General features: G+C 41.3%; 1 protein-coding gene across 1 annotated transcript; it reads right to left on the bottom strand.

The window, feature by feature from the left end:
- Positions 1-899: 899 nt before the first annotated feature.
- slc45a3 (solute carrier family 45 member 3) lies at positions 900-16,613 on the bottom strand. The gene is made up of 5 exons (XM_072666143.1): positions 16,445-16,613; positions 9,068-9,388; positions 4,608-5,420; positions 2,703-2,968; positions 900-1,362 (listed from the first exon to the last, which is right to left on the bottom strand). The coding sequence occupies exons 2-5, from the start codon at positions 9,207-9,209 to the stop codon at positions 907-909; spliced, it is 1,677 nt and encodes a 558-aa protein (XP_072522244.1). The 5' UTR covers positions 9,210-9,388; positions 16,445-16,613; the 3' UTR covers positions 900-906.
- Between the last annotated feature and the right edge of the window lie 4,681 nt (positions 16,614-21,294).

Raw genomic sequence — 21,294 nt, 5'->3', positions numbered from 1 at the left:
GAAAATCACATATCAGTAAGGCAGTGTTACAACTGCACAACCAATAAATAACAGGGTTGTTGACATTTTTCCCATAAACAATCTGTACATTCTAAAATGATAAGCATTACATTTCCTTTATTTATTTTTGATTATTATTTTCAAAAATGTTTCCAGTGTAGTGGTTTCCAGGGTAGCTTACTGAGACCTACTGAACCATAATCGGACAAGCATTTACAAATAAAATGTTAAATACCTTTTTAACATTCTCCTCAACCTCCAGGTTGTATGAAATTTTGCTTATGATGTGGTATATTTGATAAACATACTCTTCATTTGACTGATCTTTCTTATGCAGCATAATGTTGATTTGATTGAAAGATAGAAAGTCCCACATTAGGCCTATTTTCTTTCAGATAAATGGGAAAATGATATTATTAATAATAATAATTGGTCCAAAAGACAATTTTACATCCCATTTCTAGCAAACACTGGAGCATGTGATGAAGAAGCTCATCACTAGTGAGAATTTCCTTTTCGTCTTCACCCCACAGTGCCTCATAATCAGTATTTTTTATTATTATCAACAAATAGCGTTACAGTTGGCAGCTTGCCAAGCCCGGGTATCGAGCCCACAACCTTGTCATCAATAGCCCGGAGCGCTACTGCTGAGTCACCACTGCCCCTTATTTAGGCTAGTTTTCCACTCTAGTCCATCTTTTGTCCTTCCTCTTTTGCTCTTACAAACGCCAGCTTGTTTTTCACAGTTATGACACTTCAAATATATTTGACAAACATATTTTTTATAAAAAATATTGAAAAACCTTCAACAAATTCTGCCCCCATACCCAGAATTGGTATCTGCAGGCTCCTATAAACTCTTAGAAACTCAAGCATTTTTCGATCTAATCTCCATCAGCCACACCTCTAGCGTCCAGACTTCAGAATCTCCATGTCTGCCCTGTCAAAGACAATCTTGCTTGAGAAATACACAGCCAGCAGGCTGAGGACCGACGCGCAGGCCATGTAGGAGGTCACACTGTGGAAGAGCTGCACTATGGATCCCATGAAAAGAGAAGGCACCACTTGTGAGAGCAGATAGGCACTGTCCAGTATGGCTATGTCCAGGCACATGCCCCTGGGTGGCGGGGAGGATGCAGTGGGTGTGTCCACAGGAAGAGACACATGGAGATTAGGTGATGTTGAAACAGCAGGTTTGTTTAGAGTAGGTTTGCTACTAGATAGGCCTATATTTACAGAGTGTCCATTGACAAACCCATTAGTGCTTCGGTACTTGGTGGACGACTGCATTTGAGATGACTTCATTACTTCCTGCTCATCCCAGCTGGATGGGAGCTTGACTCTACTGCTGGAGAAGAACACCTACAAAAAGAGAGTCAAGTGTTAAGACACAATTTTAAACATGCTTTACATTATCATCAGGAGATCTTAGCGTTGATCCCTAGGGATGCCACAGCCATACGTAATTGAGAGTTCCAGAGAGCACTAGTGGCCTTCCAGGCACTTCCACAATGCCAGCTGACGTAACGTAACAGACAGTTGCTGCTCTCCTGAACAATGAAGCTGTATTGGCAGCGGACAAGAACATGCTAGCCTTCATTCTTTCGAGGGCTGGTAGCATCATGTAATAGGGTCCTAGGTAGAATCAAATGTTTTCAATATTAATGAAAATAATTCAGCTGTTCCGTTTTCCGTTTTCAGGTTTCAGATTATTAGTATGAAGCTTTGATAATGACATTTTATGTCCAGATTGATGTACAGAACTTATACACTTGTATAGAACTTAGCTGCCCAAACTCCTAGATCCCTAGTCCTAGATCACCGGTCAGCAACAATCCCGAAATTTGCTGCCAGTTATCCTTTAAGGTGAATCAAGAGTATTTTATCAATGGAATCTGGCTCTCCAGGATCAGAGTTGGATAAAAAATGAATAGCCAGAATTCTTAATTTTTCAAAAGTGCTCAAAATTTCAACCTCATCCTGCACTAAACTGCAGTTCTAATGTAAACAGATTAGATCAGGGTGTAAACCTCCAGTCCTGGAGGTGCCATTCTCAATCAAAGTTTGGTAGTTGCCTAAGTTTGGTACTCAAACACACCCCCTTTTGCTTGGTAATTAACTAATGAATTCAATCAGGTGTGTTTGAGTAGGGAAACTACCTGCTTGAGACCAGCCTTCCAGAACTGCAGTTGTGCAACCCTGTATTTGATCAATGGTCTCCAACCCTGCTTCTGCAGACTTTGGATCCGACCCTGATCAGCCTCAACTGATCACCTCAACTAGAAACGGCCTTCAGAAGTCTTTGAGTAGCTAAATTAGGTGGATGAGGTTTGGGTTGGAGTTGAAACATGGAGGAAGGTTGATCTCCAGAAGGATCAGAATCCAGAGGATCAGATTATTTCTTTCAGAATCGAAAGTTTTAGATATCCGTCCATCTATTTATTAGAGTTCCTTTACTGTCTATGCAAGACATAGGTTTTGGACACAGTGTCACTACTATGCAAGGACCAATATACATCAAATCACTGTACGGTATCCAAAATCCGTATATACAGTGCCGCCTAAAAGGGATCTATGTATTCACGTACTGAAAGAGAGTTCTTTGACATGTTAATTTTACTTTTCAATACTTTTGAAATATGATTTTTAATTTCTATATAAGGTTGACTTTAAAAAGAAGACAAAATAAACCCGTAATTGACCTGCTTGTCGGAGTGGTAGAGGCAGGTGAGTGTGTAAGGCAGGACTTGTAGAGTGCAGAAGGTGAATCCTGTGGCAGCAGCCATCATGGTGACCAGAACAATGTTATGAGACATGGTCATCACTGCCGTGGTCATCGCAAGCAGTGCCACACTGCTCATGTAGAGCGCCCGCGCACCCACACATGCCACCATGCGCTCCATCAGCAGAGAGAAGCCCACTGACGCCACGCACTGTAGGAACAGGCCTAGACTGGCCATCCGTACACCTGGGGGTGACAGCAATAAGAGCACAAAGGGTCTGCAGTGATTCATGCTGCAAGTAACTATTATAACTTATTAATCTATCAACTAATAATAATTAATCCAGAAGGTTTGGCTTCTTTAGTTTCCACACAGCACTGCCATCATTCAGTTGGTCAATTTCTGCAATTTATTATTTTGGTGCAACGAACCATATAAAGCCATATCGCCCCCTATACTTCCGGGAGGGTATTACAATTTGTCATTGGCCACATCATATGAGAATTAAGGATGTTTTAGAAAGTACAGTACCAAAACTGATTTAATTTAATGGCTTTAATTTAAGACAATTAACAAAAATGTGCTGAGGTCTGGAACCCCTGGCCCTACTAAATGCTAAGTTTCCTTTATCGAGATGCTTTGTCAGGCCTTTACTGCAGCCGCCTTCAGAGTTGCTGACTGTTTGAGAGACTTTCTGGTTGGTGATTTAAGAACTTTCAATTTCCCTGACTTTAGTAGCTTTTAGGTTGCTTTCATGGCATGTCTGGGTCATTTACATTTACATTTACAGCATTTAGCAGACTTTAGCTTATCCAGAGCGACGACTTACAAAAGTGCTTTGCTATTTACTTAAGAATAACCTCAACTAGTTTGAATAGGCTAAAATTCAAAGATACCTCCAAGTTAAGACACTACTAAACACAAGTCAATAAGGTGACCACTCTGCTATTCGCCCAAGTCATTTGTGGGTCATTATCCATGTGTACTGTTAAGTGACATCCTATCCATTTTGCATTATTTGACTAAATCATAGCAGACAGTACTGCTCTATAGACTTCAGAATTCATCCTGCTCCTTCTATCAGCGGTCACATCATCAATAAACACCAGTGAGCTAGTTCTATAGGCAGCCATACATGCCCATGCCAGAACAGTGCCTCCACCATGTTTGACAGACAATGTAATATGCTTCCAATTACAGAACCTTTATCTCCCTCTTCATCCGCAAGCTTAGACAGGCTTCCACAGTGATATGCCAGTGAATACTCTTCTTAACATTATTCATGACTTGGCTTGTGTGATGTTGCGAAGAGTTTTTTTTACTCTTCAATCACACCTTGATTTGCTTTATCCACTGAGGTTGTGTACAGTTGGCAAAATGTCAAAAATTCTGTCACTGTCTAAGTTTGTATGGACCTGACTGTAGGTGCATTCCGTAGGTATACAGTTGCTGCAAAAGGGCCACCGTAGGAGCTAGGGCTGTTACGATAGCAACAAATTGAGGGCCTGGAGGGCCGGATTACGGCACAGTTTTTTGTTTTTCCTGCTCAAGCACACCTGATTCAACTCACCTGCTAATTGGTAGCATTAGTAGGTCTGTTAGAGCAGGGAAATTGGGACACTGTGCTGGACCCGTTGCCCACCCTTGCTCCAAGCAAAAAGGAACCTATATAGCACTGACTCATACAGCACAAGAGGACAACAATGAGGAACTTTGCCAAAAGGAAGAGACTTCCTTCATGTTGAACATTTTGTTGGGAATATTTAATATAAAAAAAAATAATTTAAATGTAGACGTGTCAGACTATCTGGTAGACCAGAGGAGTGGGCTGAGAAACCCTGGTACAATATCACCATAATACTGAAAAAGAGCATGAGCTGATACCTTCTTCATAGCGGAGCCTCTCCAGGGACCCCGGCTTGGCATTCGGCACCCCACCATACAAGCCCTCGCCGACAAAGTCAGTATAAAACAGCACAAAAGTCATAAGAGCCATCCAGCTGCACAGCTCAGCCACGAACAGCCTGCTAATGACCTTGGGCATGCTGCTGCACAGCGAATACAGCCTTATTACCACCGACAGGAGGCTGGCCAGGGTCCGCTGCAGGACTTGACTCACTGAGAACAATCCGTGTGGCCAACTGCAGGACAAAGTTTGAACTCTCCTGGAACCCTCTAGTCCACTTCCTCCCAGTCCTGCGGTCTGTTCCTCGGAGATGAAGGCTGTGGTCATCAGGCAGATGAGGAAAATAACGATAAGGAGAGTATAAATAAAGGCCTCTTGGCCTCCCAAGTAGGCAGTGGCACCCAGGGTGCTCCAGTCTACCGCAGGCAGCAGGTAGCCCACGCAGCCGCCCAGGCTGAGCATCAGGGAGTAGACGGAGAACGCCCTACGGCTCTCCTCTTCTCCGGGGTAGAGGTCCGACACCAGGGCCTCCAGAGGGGTGAAGCAGGCCTGCCCGCAGAACTGCATGAGGCAGATGGCTATGACCAACAGAGGGACCTCCAGCCATTGGTGGTGCTGTTTAGAGAAAAGAGCAGCGATCTGAGGAGTGTGGGGGATGACCACAAGTCCCAGCATCACACCAACACACAAGGCCCAGATGAAAGGACGCCGGCGTCCATAGCGGCTACTCCAGCCGTCGCTCGCTGAGCCAAGAGGTGGGACGAAGAGTAACCCCAGTACAGGCCCCACACCTGTAAGGCAAGTCAAAAAGTATGAATTATTGTTCGGTGGTTATCATGGAAGGAAATGTTACTTGTTACCTGTGGAAACTTCTTATATATTAAGGTTCTACAACTGGTTCTTTGAGTGACGCCATAGAAGAATTATTGGTTTAATCAAGCCAGTCCATGTCCTTGGCTCATCACTCGCGTTTGAGCCTACTGTTAAGTCAGTCACCAAAAGTGTGTTTCATTATCTGCATAACATGTCATAGTTATGTAATATGCATAGTGATAGTGAGTCTAAATTGTTGATTAGCGCTTTTATCTTCTCTCATATTGACAACTGTAACTCACTTTTCCATGGTCTACCTGTCAAAACGCTCAATCTTCTCCAGTCCATCCAAAACTCAGCAGCCAGGCGCTCAGCTCACATTACTCCTGTTCTCCAGCAATTACACTGGCTTCCTATAGGTACTTCCTATAGGTCCAAACGTAGAAACGTCCTGGAGCATGGTCCAGCTCCTTCAGGTCTCTCTGATCGTAACATCTTCTAACTCTGGACTCCTTACTATTCCTTCAGTCCGACATTCTACTATGGGTGGCGCTGATCTTTCACACTGCTCTCTTCCTCATACTGTCTGCATTCAAATCTCTGTTCAAAACTTGAATTCTTTTTTCTGCTCTTTATCCCTTGTAGTCTTTTTTTCCCTAAGTCAAGCGTCCCTGGGTTTGTGAGAGGCACTGTATAAGCTGAACAACTTCTTCTTCATCATCTTCTGCTTACTATTATTATATAGAATGTAGTTTGTAGTAGTAGAGTATGAGTTCAAAGAAAATATGTCAAAGACCAGGTCAACAAACCTTTCTATAAAAGGTTCTTCACACTCACACATCTCTTTTACAAACATGCTTCTCTATGGAACCAAAGGTGCTCTTCTATGGCATCCCTCAAAGTACTATTTGAAGCACCTTCATTTTTAAAAGTGTAGATCTTTACATTTAAACTGAGATTAAGAACATTCATAGTCATTGCAAATGGTTTTATGTGAAATGTGTCAGTGCAGAGACATTCAGAACTGTTGTCAGAACTGTCACAGTGGTGGTGATGCCAGATGTCTAAAGTGTCTAGACAGATAGAAGTGCAGAATTACAGAAGTACAGTGAAAAGCAAACAAGAACAAAGCACAGTAAAAAGCAAAAGATCCTCCCATATATGTACAGATACATAAACAGATGTGTATATATGTACAGATACATAAACATAATGTGCAGTAAATAAGACACGTAAATATTATGCGGATGACAGCACAGTGCGTATTGTCATACCAATACCAATAAGACATCTGAATGTCCAGTATAATATTTAAACATTTAACATCCGAGTCTAATGCTTCTACCCGACACTATAGAGCTGGGCAATGTGATGATATTTTATTATTATGGTTATGATACATTTTGTCATGGCAGCAAATTTAGGCAAAGTTTTGTCATTCCTTAAATAACCATGAGCAGCTACACAATTTAGTACAAGGAGGGTAATCAGTCTAGTTTAATTGGACATAGTGTGGCGATGTTGAATAATATCATTGTGCTGAGGGCCCCCCTCAGCCCCCCACCCCCCCGAAGTGGTCCAGGGGACTAAGGTGCTGTGACCCAAGGATCACAGTCATGCAGCCGGAGCCATAGAGAGCACGACTGGCCTTGCTCTGTGATGCTGGCTGGCAAGCAGAACGACCCGAGATTCGAACCAGCGATTCTCAAATTATAGTGACAAGACTAGTTTAGTGTTGGACACAGATTGAATTTGGCCCCCATTTGTGCAGTGAACACAAACATACATACACACTAGTGATCAAACACACACATGGTGCTTGGGGAGCAGGGAAAGTGAAGGGCTTTGAGCCCGGCTGTCAAACCCACAACCCTGTCATCAATTGCCTGGTGCTCTAACCACCACTGCCCCCTAAGGCAGTGTTGTAGTACACTGGACCAGTCACAGCCCCAGATGCTAACAAACAGCAGTTACAATTACACACACACACTACAGACCTTTCTTTCCGGTTCACGTATTATTGAACGGCTTGAATTTCCAGCAAGTTTTCAAGTAAACATTACAAGTCAACAACAGTGTCCTGGTAAGAGGAGGGGCTGTTTATGTACCGGCTCACTTATACACTCATCGAGTACTTTGTTAGGAACACTATACTAATACTGGGCAGGACCTCCATTTGCTCTCACAATAGCCTCCATTCTTTGGCGTGGACTTCTGCTGTTGTAGCCCATCCACCTCAATGTTGGATGTGTTGTCCATTCTGAGATGCTTTGCTTCTCACCACAGTTGTACACAGCGGTTATCAGAGCAACTGTGGACTTTCTGTCCACTCGTACCAGTCTGGCCGTTCTCTGGTGACCTTGTTCACTGGATGTTTTTTCTTTATTATTTTATATTATTTTATTTATGTATTTTTTAATCTGGCAGTTGTTTCTGACATCGTATGGAAATAGCATGATGAATGGACCAATAGAAATGCTCTAAAAAGACCTTAGAATCCAATATTTTTACATTGACTTCCATTAAAAATAAAGATGCTTTTATCCTTCTCCTGTAAAAGTTGCTGTTTTGGAGATATGTGTTTTTTGCATGACAGCGCCGATTTATTTTGGAAACAAAAACACAAAAAAATAAGATGCAAAGTAACAAATTCATTGTGTTTTGTATGTTTTTGTATGTCATGAATGCATTTCAAATCATATTCAAAAGTTTGGCCATTGTCTGTCGGTCTGTTGTTTGTCGAAGTGAACATATTGCAAGCAAACAAATCCTAAACACTTACTACACAATTAAGAGCACTGCATACATGCATGTCTGTCTCAAAACAACACATAATTTGACCTGGGGTGCATATACTTTTGGTACAGGCAATCAAATGATGTCAATTACATAAATTTGGGCTTAAAACCACAGTAAAAACTGTACTGTTTAATTTAAGTAGTTAAAGAAGGGTTAGAAGGGAGCTCCAGCAGTGGCTCAGCAGTTATATTAGCTTCCACTATGGCCTGGGGGGCACGAGCTCGAATCACGAGTCATGCCGCTTTGCCATCAGCAGCCAGAGTCTGAGAAAGCACAATTGGCCACGCTCTCTCCGGGTGGGTAGATGGCGCTCTCTCGCCCTAATCACTCTTAAAAGCGATGTTGGCCTGGACTGACAGAGGAGTTCTAAAAGAGGCAGTGGCTAGCTTTGCAGGTATCGGAGGGGTTGCTAGTGCTAGGGGAGCTACGAAGGGGTGGGTTAATTGGCAGAACTAAGTGGAGCAAAACTGACAAATTATTGAATAAATAAAGAAAGGTTGGAAAATGATCATGTGACAATTAATTATCCACACAAGTGGTACATGGACAAAAAGTATTAAATGATACTCAGAAATCTAAAATTACACCTTAACATGTTGTGAATGAAGTGTGTGATGGTGTAAGCCTGCAGTTTGCACAATGCTAACTGGTGTGCTTTAAGCTTCCATTGCTTGTTAGCTCCTCTAGCCTCGTTATTCATTGTTCTGGCTGCTCGACTCCATTCGGGCTAGTGGGATTTTCCACCCAACAACTAGCTCCTGCTTTGCGAACTACCAAAGCTGCATGATTACCAAGATCATTCCTTACGCTACGAGAACTTGCTCACCCAGCACCATGGTCATGAAGTGCTCCTGCACTCCGGCCTCCAGCAGCATAGAAGGAATGTAGATGGTCCCGGTTGCCATGCATATCTCCAGCCCACATGTCAGTACATTGACCAGGAACAGGTCAGAGAGCCTGCTACGCATGTCCAGAACCTCAACTCTTCCACTTCTCCCTCCCTCCTGCTTGAATTAATGCTGCTTCTCTGAACCTGATTCTTTGGCTATACTACAAGAGAAGACTCTTGCGAATGCTGATTTGAGAAGCTGGCAGAAGAACTGAAGGCTTGAGAAGTTCGTCCTCTACCATGTTTGCTTCATGTTGCCTGGAGGAACAACAAAAGGAACAGCAGTTATGATCCATTTCTAAACATGTAACTCTGTGTAGAGAGGCGTGGAGGGAAGAACTGAGAGACGCTGATTATTTTCCTCAATATTATCCTTTAATTATGCAGGATAGCTCATGGCTGTCAATTTATCTTCATCTCCGCTCTCCCCTCAAGTCTCCAAAAGCTGGATCTTTAGAATCTTTAGCTTTGGACTTGTCACACATGTGATTAATTAACCTTTCCTGCTTGCTTGCTGACACTGACTAATAATTGCACATCTATTTTTATCTGCAAAATTATTTCTAATGATCTTCTACAAATTTAGGAGTCCGTATCCAGGCGAGGGCCCAGATAATGTTCGAACCTCCAACTCTAGGGTCAGATTTTTGACCTCATTTAACACACCTGATTCACATCAGCTCATGTAAGGCTGAGTTAATTTAGACCTGTCCGTTAAAATACTAAGCTGCATACTGCAGTAAGTAACCTGTGTTTAGCATTTGTGGTCAAGTTGGTTATGCAGATACACCAGCTAGTCCAACAAACTCAGATGAAACCATTAGCTATGCTGGTCAAGAGTTAAGATGCTCAACCAGCTGGTCAACCAGCTTAACCAGCTGTTACCTGGATGACCAGCTTTTTCACCATGAAAGACCAGCTTAGACCATTGGCAACCAGCTACCAGCAAGTCAAGAATCAGGATGGTCACCCAGCTGGCAGGGAATGTCTTCACCTGAATTACCAAGCTTTATTAATGTAGATTTTTTTGGTTTGTAGAACATAATACGTGATACATACTGGTTCTCCTAACGTTAAATCTACCAGGTTAACAACTTTTTTATGTTTATGCATTTATTTTCACAATTGAATATGGATTTTTTTTAGGTATTTTTCCAAAATGTAATGCAAGTTCATCTTTTACAATTTTTGTTAGCAGTGTGAATTAAAATGAATTTAAAAAATGCTCAATGTTTAAATAAATGTTCAATTCTTACATTTAAAAAAAAACTTTTATGACACATTCATTAACTATTGTAACTATTAACATCTGTTTGGCATCAATTATGTATCTGTTTGATCAGTGTTTGTGTTGTATTTTATTTTTTGTATTTTTAGTTTTCTATATATTCATATTTTAGTTTTTTTCTATAATGATAATAATTTTGGTCCAAGTGGGAATGTTCTAAATATGAAAAACATTCTAATAATGTTCTAATAATTCCTGTAACATTACAGGCTAACCTTTCAGGAACCTTTTAAAAACATTACTAAACATTTCCATGATGTTTTTTGCTAGCTGAGTTTTTTTTTTTTTTTTTTTTTTTTTAGCAGAAATTATTTTAATTTTATATTTTTTGGATACATTTTTTCTTATATTGTTAATAATATTGGTTATTTGACTGAAAATCAAGCATTTTTAAGTTTTGTAAAGCTAACATTTACACTCTAACCAGACAAGAGTTTAGGTGTACAAATACACAATTTTTCTCAAAGAAGATAAATAAATTACAAAACTGTTGGTGGAATTTGCATACATTCATTTTATGATCAAATTTGAGAGTACAGACCTTTTAATATTCAGTATGATTCTTGTTTGGCCCTTGAAGGATGATTTTTATACCAGTGTTGTTTGGGAAACCCAGCCCAGGTGGATTAAGTGAATAAAATTTGTAAATAAAGTCCCCTCAGGCAAATGAAATCTAAAACTAGCTCTGAATGGAAGCGTGGTAACTTACAGACTGACAGTGATAGCTTGGCAAAAATGCAATGTTCTTAACCTTGCTCCTTACCCCAATTACAGTCAGTCGAGACATGTTGGGTGTCTGTGTCTCATTGCTTCTTCAGTTGCTAACAAGCAATGGGTGTTTCTACTCATTAATTAGCATTGTGCAAACTGGAGGCCTGATTCATCACACTTGCCTCGAGTTGCTGAGTGATCTAAAATAGACATGCTTAAGTTTTTTCTCACACTGTGTCTCACACTTTGTCTATCTTTAAACAGACAAAAGTATGTTGCCCAGCTAAAAACGCTAGCGTCAGGAACAGCATCTCAAACCTTTAGCCAATTTTTTGTAGATAACAGTTTTGCAGTGTCAGAAACCACCCATTAATATTTCACAACTCACTGCAATTTCAGGTGATTACACAACGGTAAGTGGTGAGATGTGAGTTTCCATTACTTGTTAAATTAGCCTCATAGCTCCAGCACAAAAACAGGGGGTGGGGAATACTGGAAATATTTTGTTAAGACTACAAAATCCACACTAGGCTTCAAGAAAAAGGGCAAAAAGCAGGAAGCTGAAGTGTATAACTGCCACAGATAACTTCGCCACCCATTTAGTCAACTTGCTGCGGCTGGCCAAGTCACACGTGTACACACTGTGCAAACACTGCAGCTAACACACACACACACCAAAGAGTGTGGACCATCATGAAAGAGGCAATGTACATATTGCTCAAAAGATACTGATGAGACATTTACCTCTGTTTGGACTGGTCTGTTTCATTCCAGTTAGTCTACCAGAACTATAAACATAACCAGCACAAATTATATGTCTTAAGGATACATCATTATATCTCTGTATTAGAAGATCTGACAGCTGTTTACATTTACTGGAAACCATTTACCACCCAGTCAAGACTTAGACAACTGGAAACCAGCTACCAGCCAGTCAAGAATTAGACCACTGGAAACCAGTTACCAGCCAGTCAAGAATTAGACCACTGGAAACCAGCTACCAGCCAGTTAAGAATTAGACCACTGGAAACCAGTTATCAGCCAGCCAAGACTTAGACAATTGGAAACCAGCTACCAGCCAGTCAAGAATTAGACCACTGGAAACCAGCTACCAGCCAGTCAAGAATTTGGACCACTGGAAACCAGCTACCAGCCAGCCAAGACTTAGACCACTGGAAACCAGCTTCCAGCCAGTCAAGAATTTGGCCCACTGGAAACCAGTTACCAGCCAGTCAAGCATTAGACCACTGGAAACCAGCTACCAGCCAGTCAAGAATTAGACCACTGGAAACCAGCTACCAGCAAGTCAAGAATAAGACCACTGGAAACCAGCTACCAACCAGTCAAGAATAAGACCACTGGAAACCAGTTACCAGCCAGTCAAGACTTGGACCACTGGAAACCAGTTACCAGCCAGTCAAGACTTAGACCACTGGAAACCAGCTACCAGCCAGTCAAGAATAAGACCACTGGAAACCAGTTACCAGCCAGTCAAGACTTAGACCACTGGAAACCAGTTACCAGCCAGTCAAGACTTAGACCACTGGAAACCAGCTACCAGCCAGTCAAGAATTAGGACCATTGGAAACCAGTTACCAGCCAGTCAAGAATTAGACCACTGGAAACCAGTTACCAGCCAGTCAAGAATTAGACCACTGGAAACCAGTTACCAGCCAGTCAAGAATTAGACCACTGGAAACCAGCTACAGCCAAGATTTTCCAATTAAAGCTGGTCATCCAGCTGGCAGGGAATCTTTTTCCCTGGATGACCAAGCTTTTACCATCAAAGACCAGCTTAGACCACTTAGAAACCAGCTACCATCATCTAGATATGTGTGGTTTGTGAACTAGAATTTTACAACAGAATAGCAGAATGTTACTCCATGCACAAATAAAGTCATCACAGAACCCTGAAAATGTCCTTCAGCCCTAATGACAAACTGACTTTAGTCATTGTAACATTTATTTCTGTGGGTATTTCAGTGCAGTAGCCTAGCGACAGCTAAACAGTCTGCACTTCAGCATTTTCTGAGTTCAGTCAATTCTAAAGTTTAGGCTTTTGAGGCTAAACACAGCGTCTTCTTTGGGAGAATATGAAAGCTAGGCCAAAAAGGCTAAACGATGATGCTAGGCCATCTGGGAAAGGGAAAACTGATAGGTATCCAGAAGCTGTTGGACTGCTTCACAGTGGAACCCAGGGAAGCAGCTAAAAAGGCTTAAAAAAGTGGTGAAAAAGGCTAAACAGCTAAAAGCTAACACTAATCTCTTCAGATAGCTGACCATGCACCATGCTGTGAGGACACGGAGAGGACAGCAACATTGTCCGGTTGTCCTGTATGGAATATTTACCAAAAATATATATATATATATTTTTTTTTTACAGTTTAATCTAGGCTAGGCCAGGCTATGCTGTGGGATGATGTATCTACGGGGATCTGTTGCAGTTACATAAACCAGCTAATAAAAGCAGATATATAAAAGCTATAAAAATCAGCTATTTTTTATACCCCCACTATAAAAGAAAAATCAGCGTTTCAATCTGAGGCAAAATAACAGGGTTGTAAAGGGGCTTGTTAAGCCGCATCTGAGCATTTTTCACCCCAACCAAAGTCACATACACTTTAATACCAAGTTTTTTTTTGTGATTCCGATATCACTGTGCTTCCACGTTTAAATTAAAGTGATATTTTTAGTGTGGTTGGCTGTCAGAGAGCTAATGAGCGACTCCCGGTCTGGGTGCTGTGCTACACTACATTAGCCCACCTCCATAATACGAGTAGCTGGTGTGGGGTGGTTGGTGTGGCGCAACAGATAACACCACTACCTGCCACTGAGCTTTCACATCACGTGGGAGACTGGGTTTCGGTTCCCAGTCTGGATGGCTGTGCTGCGCTACACCAATAAGAGTCCTTGGGCAAGACTCTGTAATACCAATAACCTTGTAAGTCGCTCTGGATAAGATCGTCAGCTAAATGCAGATAATGAATGAAATAATGAGTAGCCTTGGAAGTGGCTCTGGATTAGAGCGCCAGCTAAATGCCATGAATGCCATGCAAAATGTAAATGTGTGCATTTGAAAGATCCCATTATGAGGATAAACCGGCTGTTACCTAGTTGATTTTCAGTGGCCCAGTCCAGATGACATGCATTAAATATTAATGACCCTCAATGGAAAGGTAAATTATTAAAGATGTTTATTATGAGCCTCACTTCAGTATCTTCTTAGCCTCATTGCTAAAACTCAATGCCTGGTCACCTTCTAAAGGGTGCTAACTATTCAGGTAAACTGCTGTACACTCAAGCAGACCATTGTAAACAAACCCACCCAGTCTGCTTGCGTTTGAAATTTTGAGCCAGTGGCCATTGCAGAACCTACTTTTTTTAGATTAATTAATAAAAAGAATAAAGAATAAAGAGGCAGTGGTGGCTCAGCAGTTAGAGTGCCGGGCTATTGATAACAGGGTTGTGGGTTCGATACCCGGGCTCGGCAAGCTGCCACTGTTGGGCCCTTGGGCAAGGCCCTTTACCCTCTCTGCTCCCCGGGCGCTGGAGTTGGCTGCCCACCGCTCTGGGTGTGTGTGGGTTAAATGCGGAGGACACATTTCGCTGTACAGTGTACACTGTACAGTGACAAATACGTGCACCTTTAATGAATGTCTGCTGCTTCCTTTCTATAAAGAAGGGATGGCACCAGTGGGCCTCCGTGCTTTCAAGTGTAAGCTGGACTGTAGTCTTGTCCGATGAGAAATGTTAATGTTTTTTTTTTTTTTTTAAGTTTATTAGCTAGCAGGCCTCTGTTGGCTTTGACCTACTTTACTGGTGTTTTGAACACAAACAAAATCTAAATAAAATGTGGGTTAATTGTACACTCTAAGCAACACAGGTTATTTGAGAGTGGAACCCTTTTTTTGCTTGTTTTGTCCAATAAAACTAAGACCACTTGAAAGCAGAGTAACTTAATATGCACTAAAAACAGTCCTTGTCAAAGTGTGCACTAAGGGCTTACGTGCACCACCCTCATGTGTGGTCTTTATGGGCTGTTGTCTAGCTCAATAGTGTAGCACTTAACCCTTTAACACTCCAAGACTTATTACAAACTAAGGCGTATTACTCAGAAACTACAGGGACTTCTGTACAAACTAATGGGACAGTTCTTTAGTAATAGAACACTGTAATAACACTTTGGGCCATAGTCTGTTTAAGGGGTTAAAAGTAGTAGTGAAGTAAAGTGTGCAACATTCTCTTATTGGGTTGAATAGGATTTTTGTCAGTGGGTGCAGCGTAGGGTGGTCAATTCCCAAAATGTCCAGTTGGCCTTTGGTCCCACTGGTTTTCAGGCCTTCCTATAAAGTATGGTGATTTTATTGAATCGGCTAGTTCTCTCCTTCGTTTGCGCCATGTGGTTATTCGATCCAAGCCTCCAAACTACACAAGTAGGGTAAAGGCTGTGCGGATAGAAATTAAAGCATGTTGCTAAGAGGTCTGAAAGTGATACGGTGCAGGACAGCTGTGTTTTATAGTCTATTTGCAAAGCTAGGCGTGACACTCTTTCATTTGGCGGAGAGCTGAACATGTAACCTCAGGCTTACCCTCATTAAATAAGCGTAAATATTAACTGGGCTAAGTGTGAAAACAACAGCGCTGACATGGAGAGGCCTTCAAATCTGAGGCTGGTTTTGACATGTAACTTTAGAGTCAGCACATGGGGCGCTAATGACATTTCCTGCAGGGGAAATGTGTTGTTATAATGTAATGTCATTGTAGTCTTATGATGTGTGCACTAATATTACAGATGTTACAATGAAAATGTATGCTTGTTGTTATTCTAATGGCAATGTTATGCTAAAACCTTCATAAATCTTCCTAAATGTGTATACACACTGTTATTTTCATAGATCAAGGCTTATTTATGTACATTAAACACACTGAGCAAAAAAAAGTAGGCATTGAACCAGTCTGTGTCAATGAAATTTTGTATTTAGACCAAACGTATTGAAAAACAATATATTGATGTGAACATTTATCAAGTTTCTGTAATAGAAGCTATTCAGTAACTCTTAAAACAACCAATGGATCACTGGCGGGCCTAAAGTTATTACAGTGTTCTGTTACCAAAGAATAGCCCTATCAGTTTGTACAGAAGTCCCTGTAGTTACTGAGTAGTAAGCCTTAAAGGTGTAAGAAGCCTTGGAGTGTTGAGGCATTAAATATACTTTATCATCATTACTTTTAAACTGCTTCTCAAAGTTCTCAAAAAATACCAATATTCAGTAACTCCACTTTGGGTAAGAGTGGACAAACCTGAAGATACCTACATTGCAGGTTCCTGGCTGGCTGGCTGGTCTGTGATGTTCCCCTTGTCTCCAGTCCTCCTCGTAAAAGACAGCTGTACCTATCCCCACGCAACTGTGAGTACAAACTGCATGGCAAGAATCAAGCCAGATAGGAGGAGTCTGAAGAAGCAGGAAATGAGAGGACCTGTAATGAGACGACTCACGACTGCAGGGAAACCACTCACTCCAGAACTTGATATTCAGCTGTATTAGTGCGTGCAGCAGTTACGCCACGACCACACGTCACACAAACCAGTCCCAAAACCTCACACATCAGCAGGAAGGCTGTGTTCCTCCCCTCTTTCATCACGTTGGGCTTGGAATTCCTCCAGTAGTTTGTTTAGTGTTATATGCTTAAAGCCTGAGGTGAAGTGAATTGGTGAAGGTTTCAGCAGATAAGGGGGAAATCGGAGTCTCTCAGAAGACACATGTGAGCATTGATCACACTGGGGCTCTACCATAATGACCACAAGTCTTCACGTATTTAAACAAACAAACAAACAAAAAACAATCCCTAAAGGATGAGGAGGAAAAAACAAGGGTGGGTAAAGAACACAGAGCAGTTCCCTTTCCTTTCCGTCATGGTAATATGCTCAGTTTTCACCCTCAAATGGCAGTGCCAAGGACTGGCACCACAGATTGCCTTAGTTCCCTCAACTTGAGGGCACCAGTTTACTCAACTGGAACTTCTTTGGTCAAAACTAGCTCACATTCAGCTTGTTCGGACCATGCCTTCAGATTATGATATTTGGGAGAAGACTGTAAGAGAGAGGGGAGGGTGGGGTGGGGTGGGGTTTGGGATTCAAAAGTTTTGAGCTTGAGCTCGGTTGGCTTCTGCTGTGTGGTAGGAAGCCAGTCCCCCTCCCCCAATATATGTGGAGCCAGATGTGATAGATGACAGGGTTAAAAGGGAGGTGATGGGTTGTGCAGACCTGTCGTAGACAGGTGATCAAAGTAGAGATGCAATTTATAAGACGCTAGATTAGGGAGGAGGGGCTTCAGGCATGTTCCTCCTCCCAAAAACTGTTCTTCTATAACCAGATCTAAATAATGTAGAATATTTAGTCATCTTTGAACCTCTCTGCTGGCTCAGGTATCCCTGGGGTTTGTACTCACCAATCTCCTGATGATGGGGTAAACGCTTAGGCAGTTGTGCCACTTGGGGGGCCATGTTACTTAAATGTCTGTGGCCATCAATATTTTAAAATGAAATAACTTATTTAATATTTCATTAAATGAAAAACTTCAGGTCAGCCACAAAAAAAAATTTACTAAGTAGAAATTTTATTTAATAACAGGCAGATTTATTTAAAATGATTTGTTTAAAAGTGGCACAACTGCCTAAGCGTTGGACTTAAATGGACTGGTGCCCTGTCCAGGAGGGTATTCCTGCCTCAGTGACTCCTGGTAGGCTTCGGACCCACAGTGAGCGGTTACCATTTACATTTAGGGCATTTAGCTGACGCTCTTATCCAGAGTGACTTTCAGGGTTACTCGTATTACAGAGGGGGGTCAGTGTAGTGTTAGGAGTCTGGCCCAAAGACTCTTATTGGTGTGGCGCAGCAAAGTCACCCAGAGCGGGAATTGAACCCCAATCTCCCACATGGAGTTTGAGCTCAGTGGCAGGTAGTGGTGTTATCTGTTGCGCCACACCAACCACCGGTTACCACGTACTAGTGCCTCGACCAAAGAACCAAGGACTACTTGTTGTACTGGGGTACACTTAGTATTTAGAGGGGCACAACTCTACTGAACTGTTGGCCAAATAATAATAATATTAATACTACTACTACTACTAATAATAATAATGACATAATTAGTAACCATAATAGTAGACATATTAGTTGTTATTATTATTATTACTATTATTATTATATTATTATGATAATTAATAATAATAATAAATATTACTACTAATAATTATATTATATTAGTAATAGTAGTGTCACACACATGCATGAAATATTTCCTTTGCTGCATATAACTATATGTGAACTATAGCTAGAACTCACAGGTTAGTTATATTGGCTATATTTCGATGCTCATTTGCAAGCTTGTGTTATGATGCCCCTGTTACCAGCTAGCTAGCATAAATAAAGCCTATGCTAACATCACTGATGCCTTCACTTTAGTGGCCTAATATGTATTTCTGTAGGTTATAAGGTTATAAGTGGCCTTAACTATAACATATAGCTATGGGCTATCATTACCTTGTCTGCTCTGTGACTGACTTTCTTTTATTAAAGAAAACTAAACTGCTCAAAAAAACGAAATAAAGCTCTGAGTGAAAGCGTCTGGAAAGGCCTGTGGGCATTATGGGAAATGCAGAACCTGTAGCTAATGTGGCCGGATCCTGTAGTTTTGCTCTGCAATAGAATAAAATGTATATTTAGAAATTATATTTAAATGAATAACAGTGTAGCCAGTCTTGTTTGACATTGTGTCTAAACACAGCGAGACCAAAGCCTACAAGAAAAAGTAGCTTGAGACACATCAACGAGTTAATCCCATGTTAAAGCCACCTCGCCTTTATAAGATGACGTTGTTCACAGTCAGCAGATTGGCGTTGGTCAATACAGATGCAGTTAAACCCAGACAGACATCCTGGTAGGTGTTGTAATTCATCATAAAAGGAAACATGATGTCCTGGTAATTCTGCTGTGAATGAACATCTGTTACGTTAGTTCCTACGTCGTCTAAACTCTCAGGTTATAATGAGATTGCCTTTACTCCTTCTATTTGAATTCAATAGAGGTGTTGTGACAGGGCCTCAAACAAATATAGACTGGAAGCCTTTAAATATATCTGAATTAAAGACGTTCTGGAAAGAAAAGTGAGTCAAAAAATAACTTCAGTCTCTGTGCTGTGAAAGCTCCAAGTTTACACAGATGAAAGATATTGATATTGAATGGACGCAACTGGTTAGAATGGTCTTTACCTGTGAAAATACCACCCCAACAATGAAGCACCTGTTCCAGTCTGCTAAAAACTAAAGCTTGAGAGAAACGTTACCTTTCAGCAGGACAATGATATCCAACACAAGACCAGAACAAGACTGTAAATTCCACTCAAACCCACTCAAAGCCCATTCCCGCCTCAAACGCCACATTTTACCCATGTGAGCCCCACAAAAGCATGTTAGCTGGGTCTAAATGGAAACATTTTCCCTTTAAGAAAAACTAAGGGGGTGGTATTACTGTAAAATACTGTATGAATAAACACTTTACACAGTGTGAGCGAGTTCAGCAGTACAGCCTTTTCTTCTTTGAGTTTCACAATCGTTTTGAGGTGTAAAGGAGTCAGATGTGACATATTTAACAAAGGATGGGGAAGCTGGAAAAAAAAAACATGTTGCAAAGCAAAGTCTGATTGGATATGTTTCTTTCTGCAAAGAAATGGTCAAATACAAAGTTATCTGCTGTGAAAACCGTGGAGAAAAAAGTGAGATATGTGTTAAAACATTCCATGTGTAAGATAGCAGTATGTGAGCTGTTGGGTAATAGTGTTTGCTGGTGTTAAATGCTTGAACCCGTCTGGCTACTCTACCTACCTGTGGTTGGATTAGTACTTTCCTGAATACATTTGAATTATGGTACCTCTGCTCAGGTAGTGTATATTTAGGAGGAATCTAGCTAAATAGGGGATACAGCAATACAACCTGCTTTCGTCTGCTTAAAACTAAAGCTTGGGAGAAAACCTGTCAGCAGGACAATAATATTCTGACACGAGACACAAGACGAGAGGACAACAAGGCAAAGGTGCATGTTCTTGGTTAAAGTTCAAGTGCAGATCTTCATCCAGTCCAGAATCTGTGGCACTGTCTGAAAAGCAGAAATAAAATGGACAAGCATAAAAATCTGAGCCCCTAAAGACGACAGGGTCAGAACATCTCCAAAACACCAGGCAGATCTTGTGAAGTTTTTCTGGCATGCAGTGGTCAGTACCTACCAAAAGTGGATTAAGAACAGACAACCACAACCAGTGAAGCAACAACAGGGTCATGGACTGATGTGATCCATGGAGGCCCCACCTCACAACCTACAGGACTTAATGTATCTGCTGCTAACGTCTTGGTGCCAGATTCCACAGGACACCTTCAGAGGTCTTGTGGAGTCCATGCCTTGAATGGTCAGATCTGTTGTGATGGCACAAGGGGGACCCTCTCAGTATTAGACAGGTGGAATTAATGTTACTTACACAATTAATGTTACATTTGAATTATGGTACTTCTGCTCAGGTCGTGTATATTTTGGAAGAATCTACATTTTCCTCACATTAATTTTAGGCCATTACAACCTTCTTCTGTTTAATGTAAATCATTTTGGTCAGTTTAGTTCCACTGTATTTACTACTGTTAAGTTACTGGGATTAGCTCAGACAGCATGACAAAGCTACCTTCCAGAAGAACCCAAAGGTCTTATGTCTTTAAGAGGAATTCTGACATTTTACCTCTCTAAATAGCTGCAGAATTTAATCACTGATTAAAAAATAAAGTCATTCAGACTGCTGTGAAATCTTTCACTGGAGAGATACGTACCCAAGCTTTATTTACGGCTGTATACCTCAGAATCCACCAGCAAAATCTCAAACCATCAGCTAGATGGTTGCAACTTGGACACAGCTGGGTGTTTCAACAGAGCATTAACCTCCAGAACACATCGAAGGTGGTTGTGGAATGAATAAAGCAGGCTAGCATTAAGCTTTCTGGATGGCCTTCTCATAGTCCTCATCTCAGCCCTATTAAAAAGATCAGGAAAGTCAGGAAACCAACCAGGAAACCTACCAGAAAACCAACTAATTGACTTAAATGAACCAATCCTGCACAGAAGAGC

The sequence above is a fragment of the Salminus brasiliensis genome, chromosome 21 (genome assembly GCF_030463535.1).
Source record: "Salminus brasiliensis chromosome 21, fSalBra1.hap2, whole genome shotgun sequence".
NCBI classification, from domain to species: Eukaryota; Metazoa; Chordata; class Actinopteri; order Characiformes; family Bryconidae; genus Salminus; species Salminus brasiliensis.
The sequence above is the reverse complement of the archived record's forward strand: the minus strand, read 5'-3'. Positions and strand labels throughout refer to the sequence as shown.

What these genes read in the sequence shown, in the direction of transcription:
- slc45a3 (XM_072666143.1), bottom strand. Translation starts at nt 9,209, where the DNA reads ATGCGTAGCAGGCTCTCTGACCTGTTCCTGGTCAATGTACTGACATGT. An exon ending in CTTCATGACCATGGTGCTGG is followed by an intron (nt 5,421 to 9,067) that starts GTGAGCAAGTTC and finishes CTTGCCTTACAG; the next exon opens with GTGTGGGGCCTGTACTGGGG. An exon ending in TCTACCACTCCGACAAGCAG is followed by an intron (nt 1,363 to 2,702) that starts GTCAATTACGGG and finishes CTCTTTTTGTAG; the next exon opens with GTGTTCTTCTCCAGCAGTAG.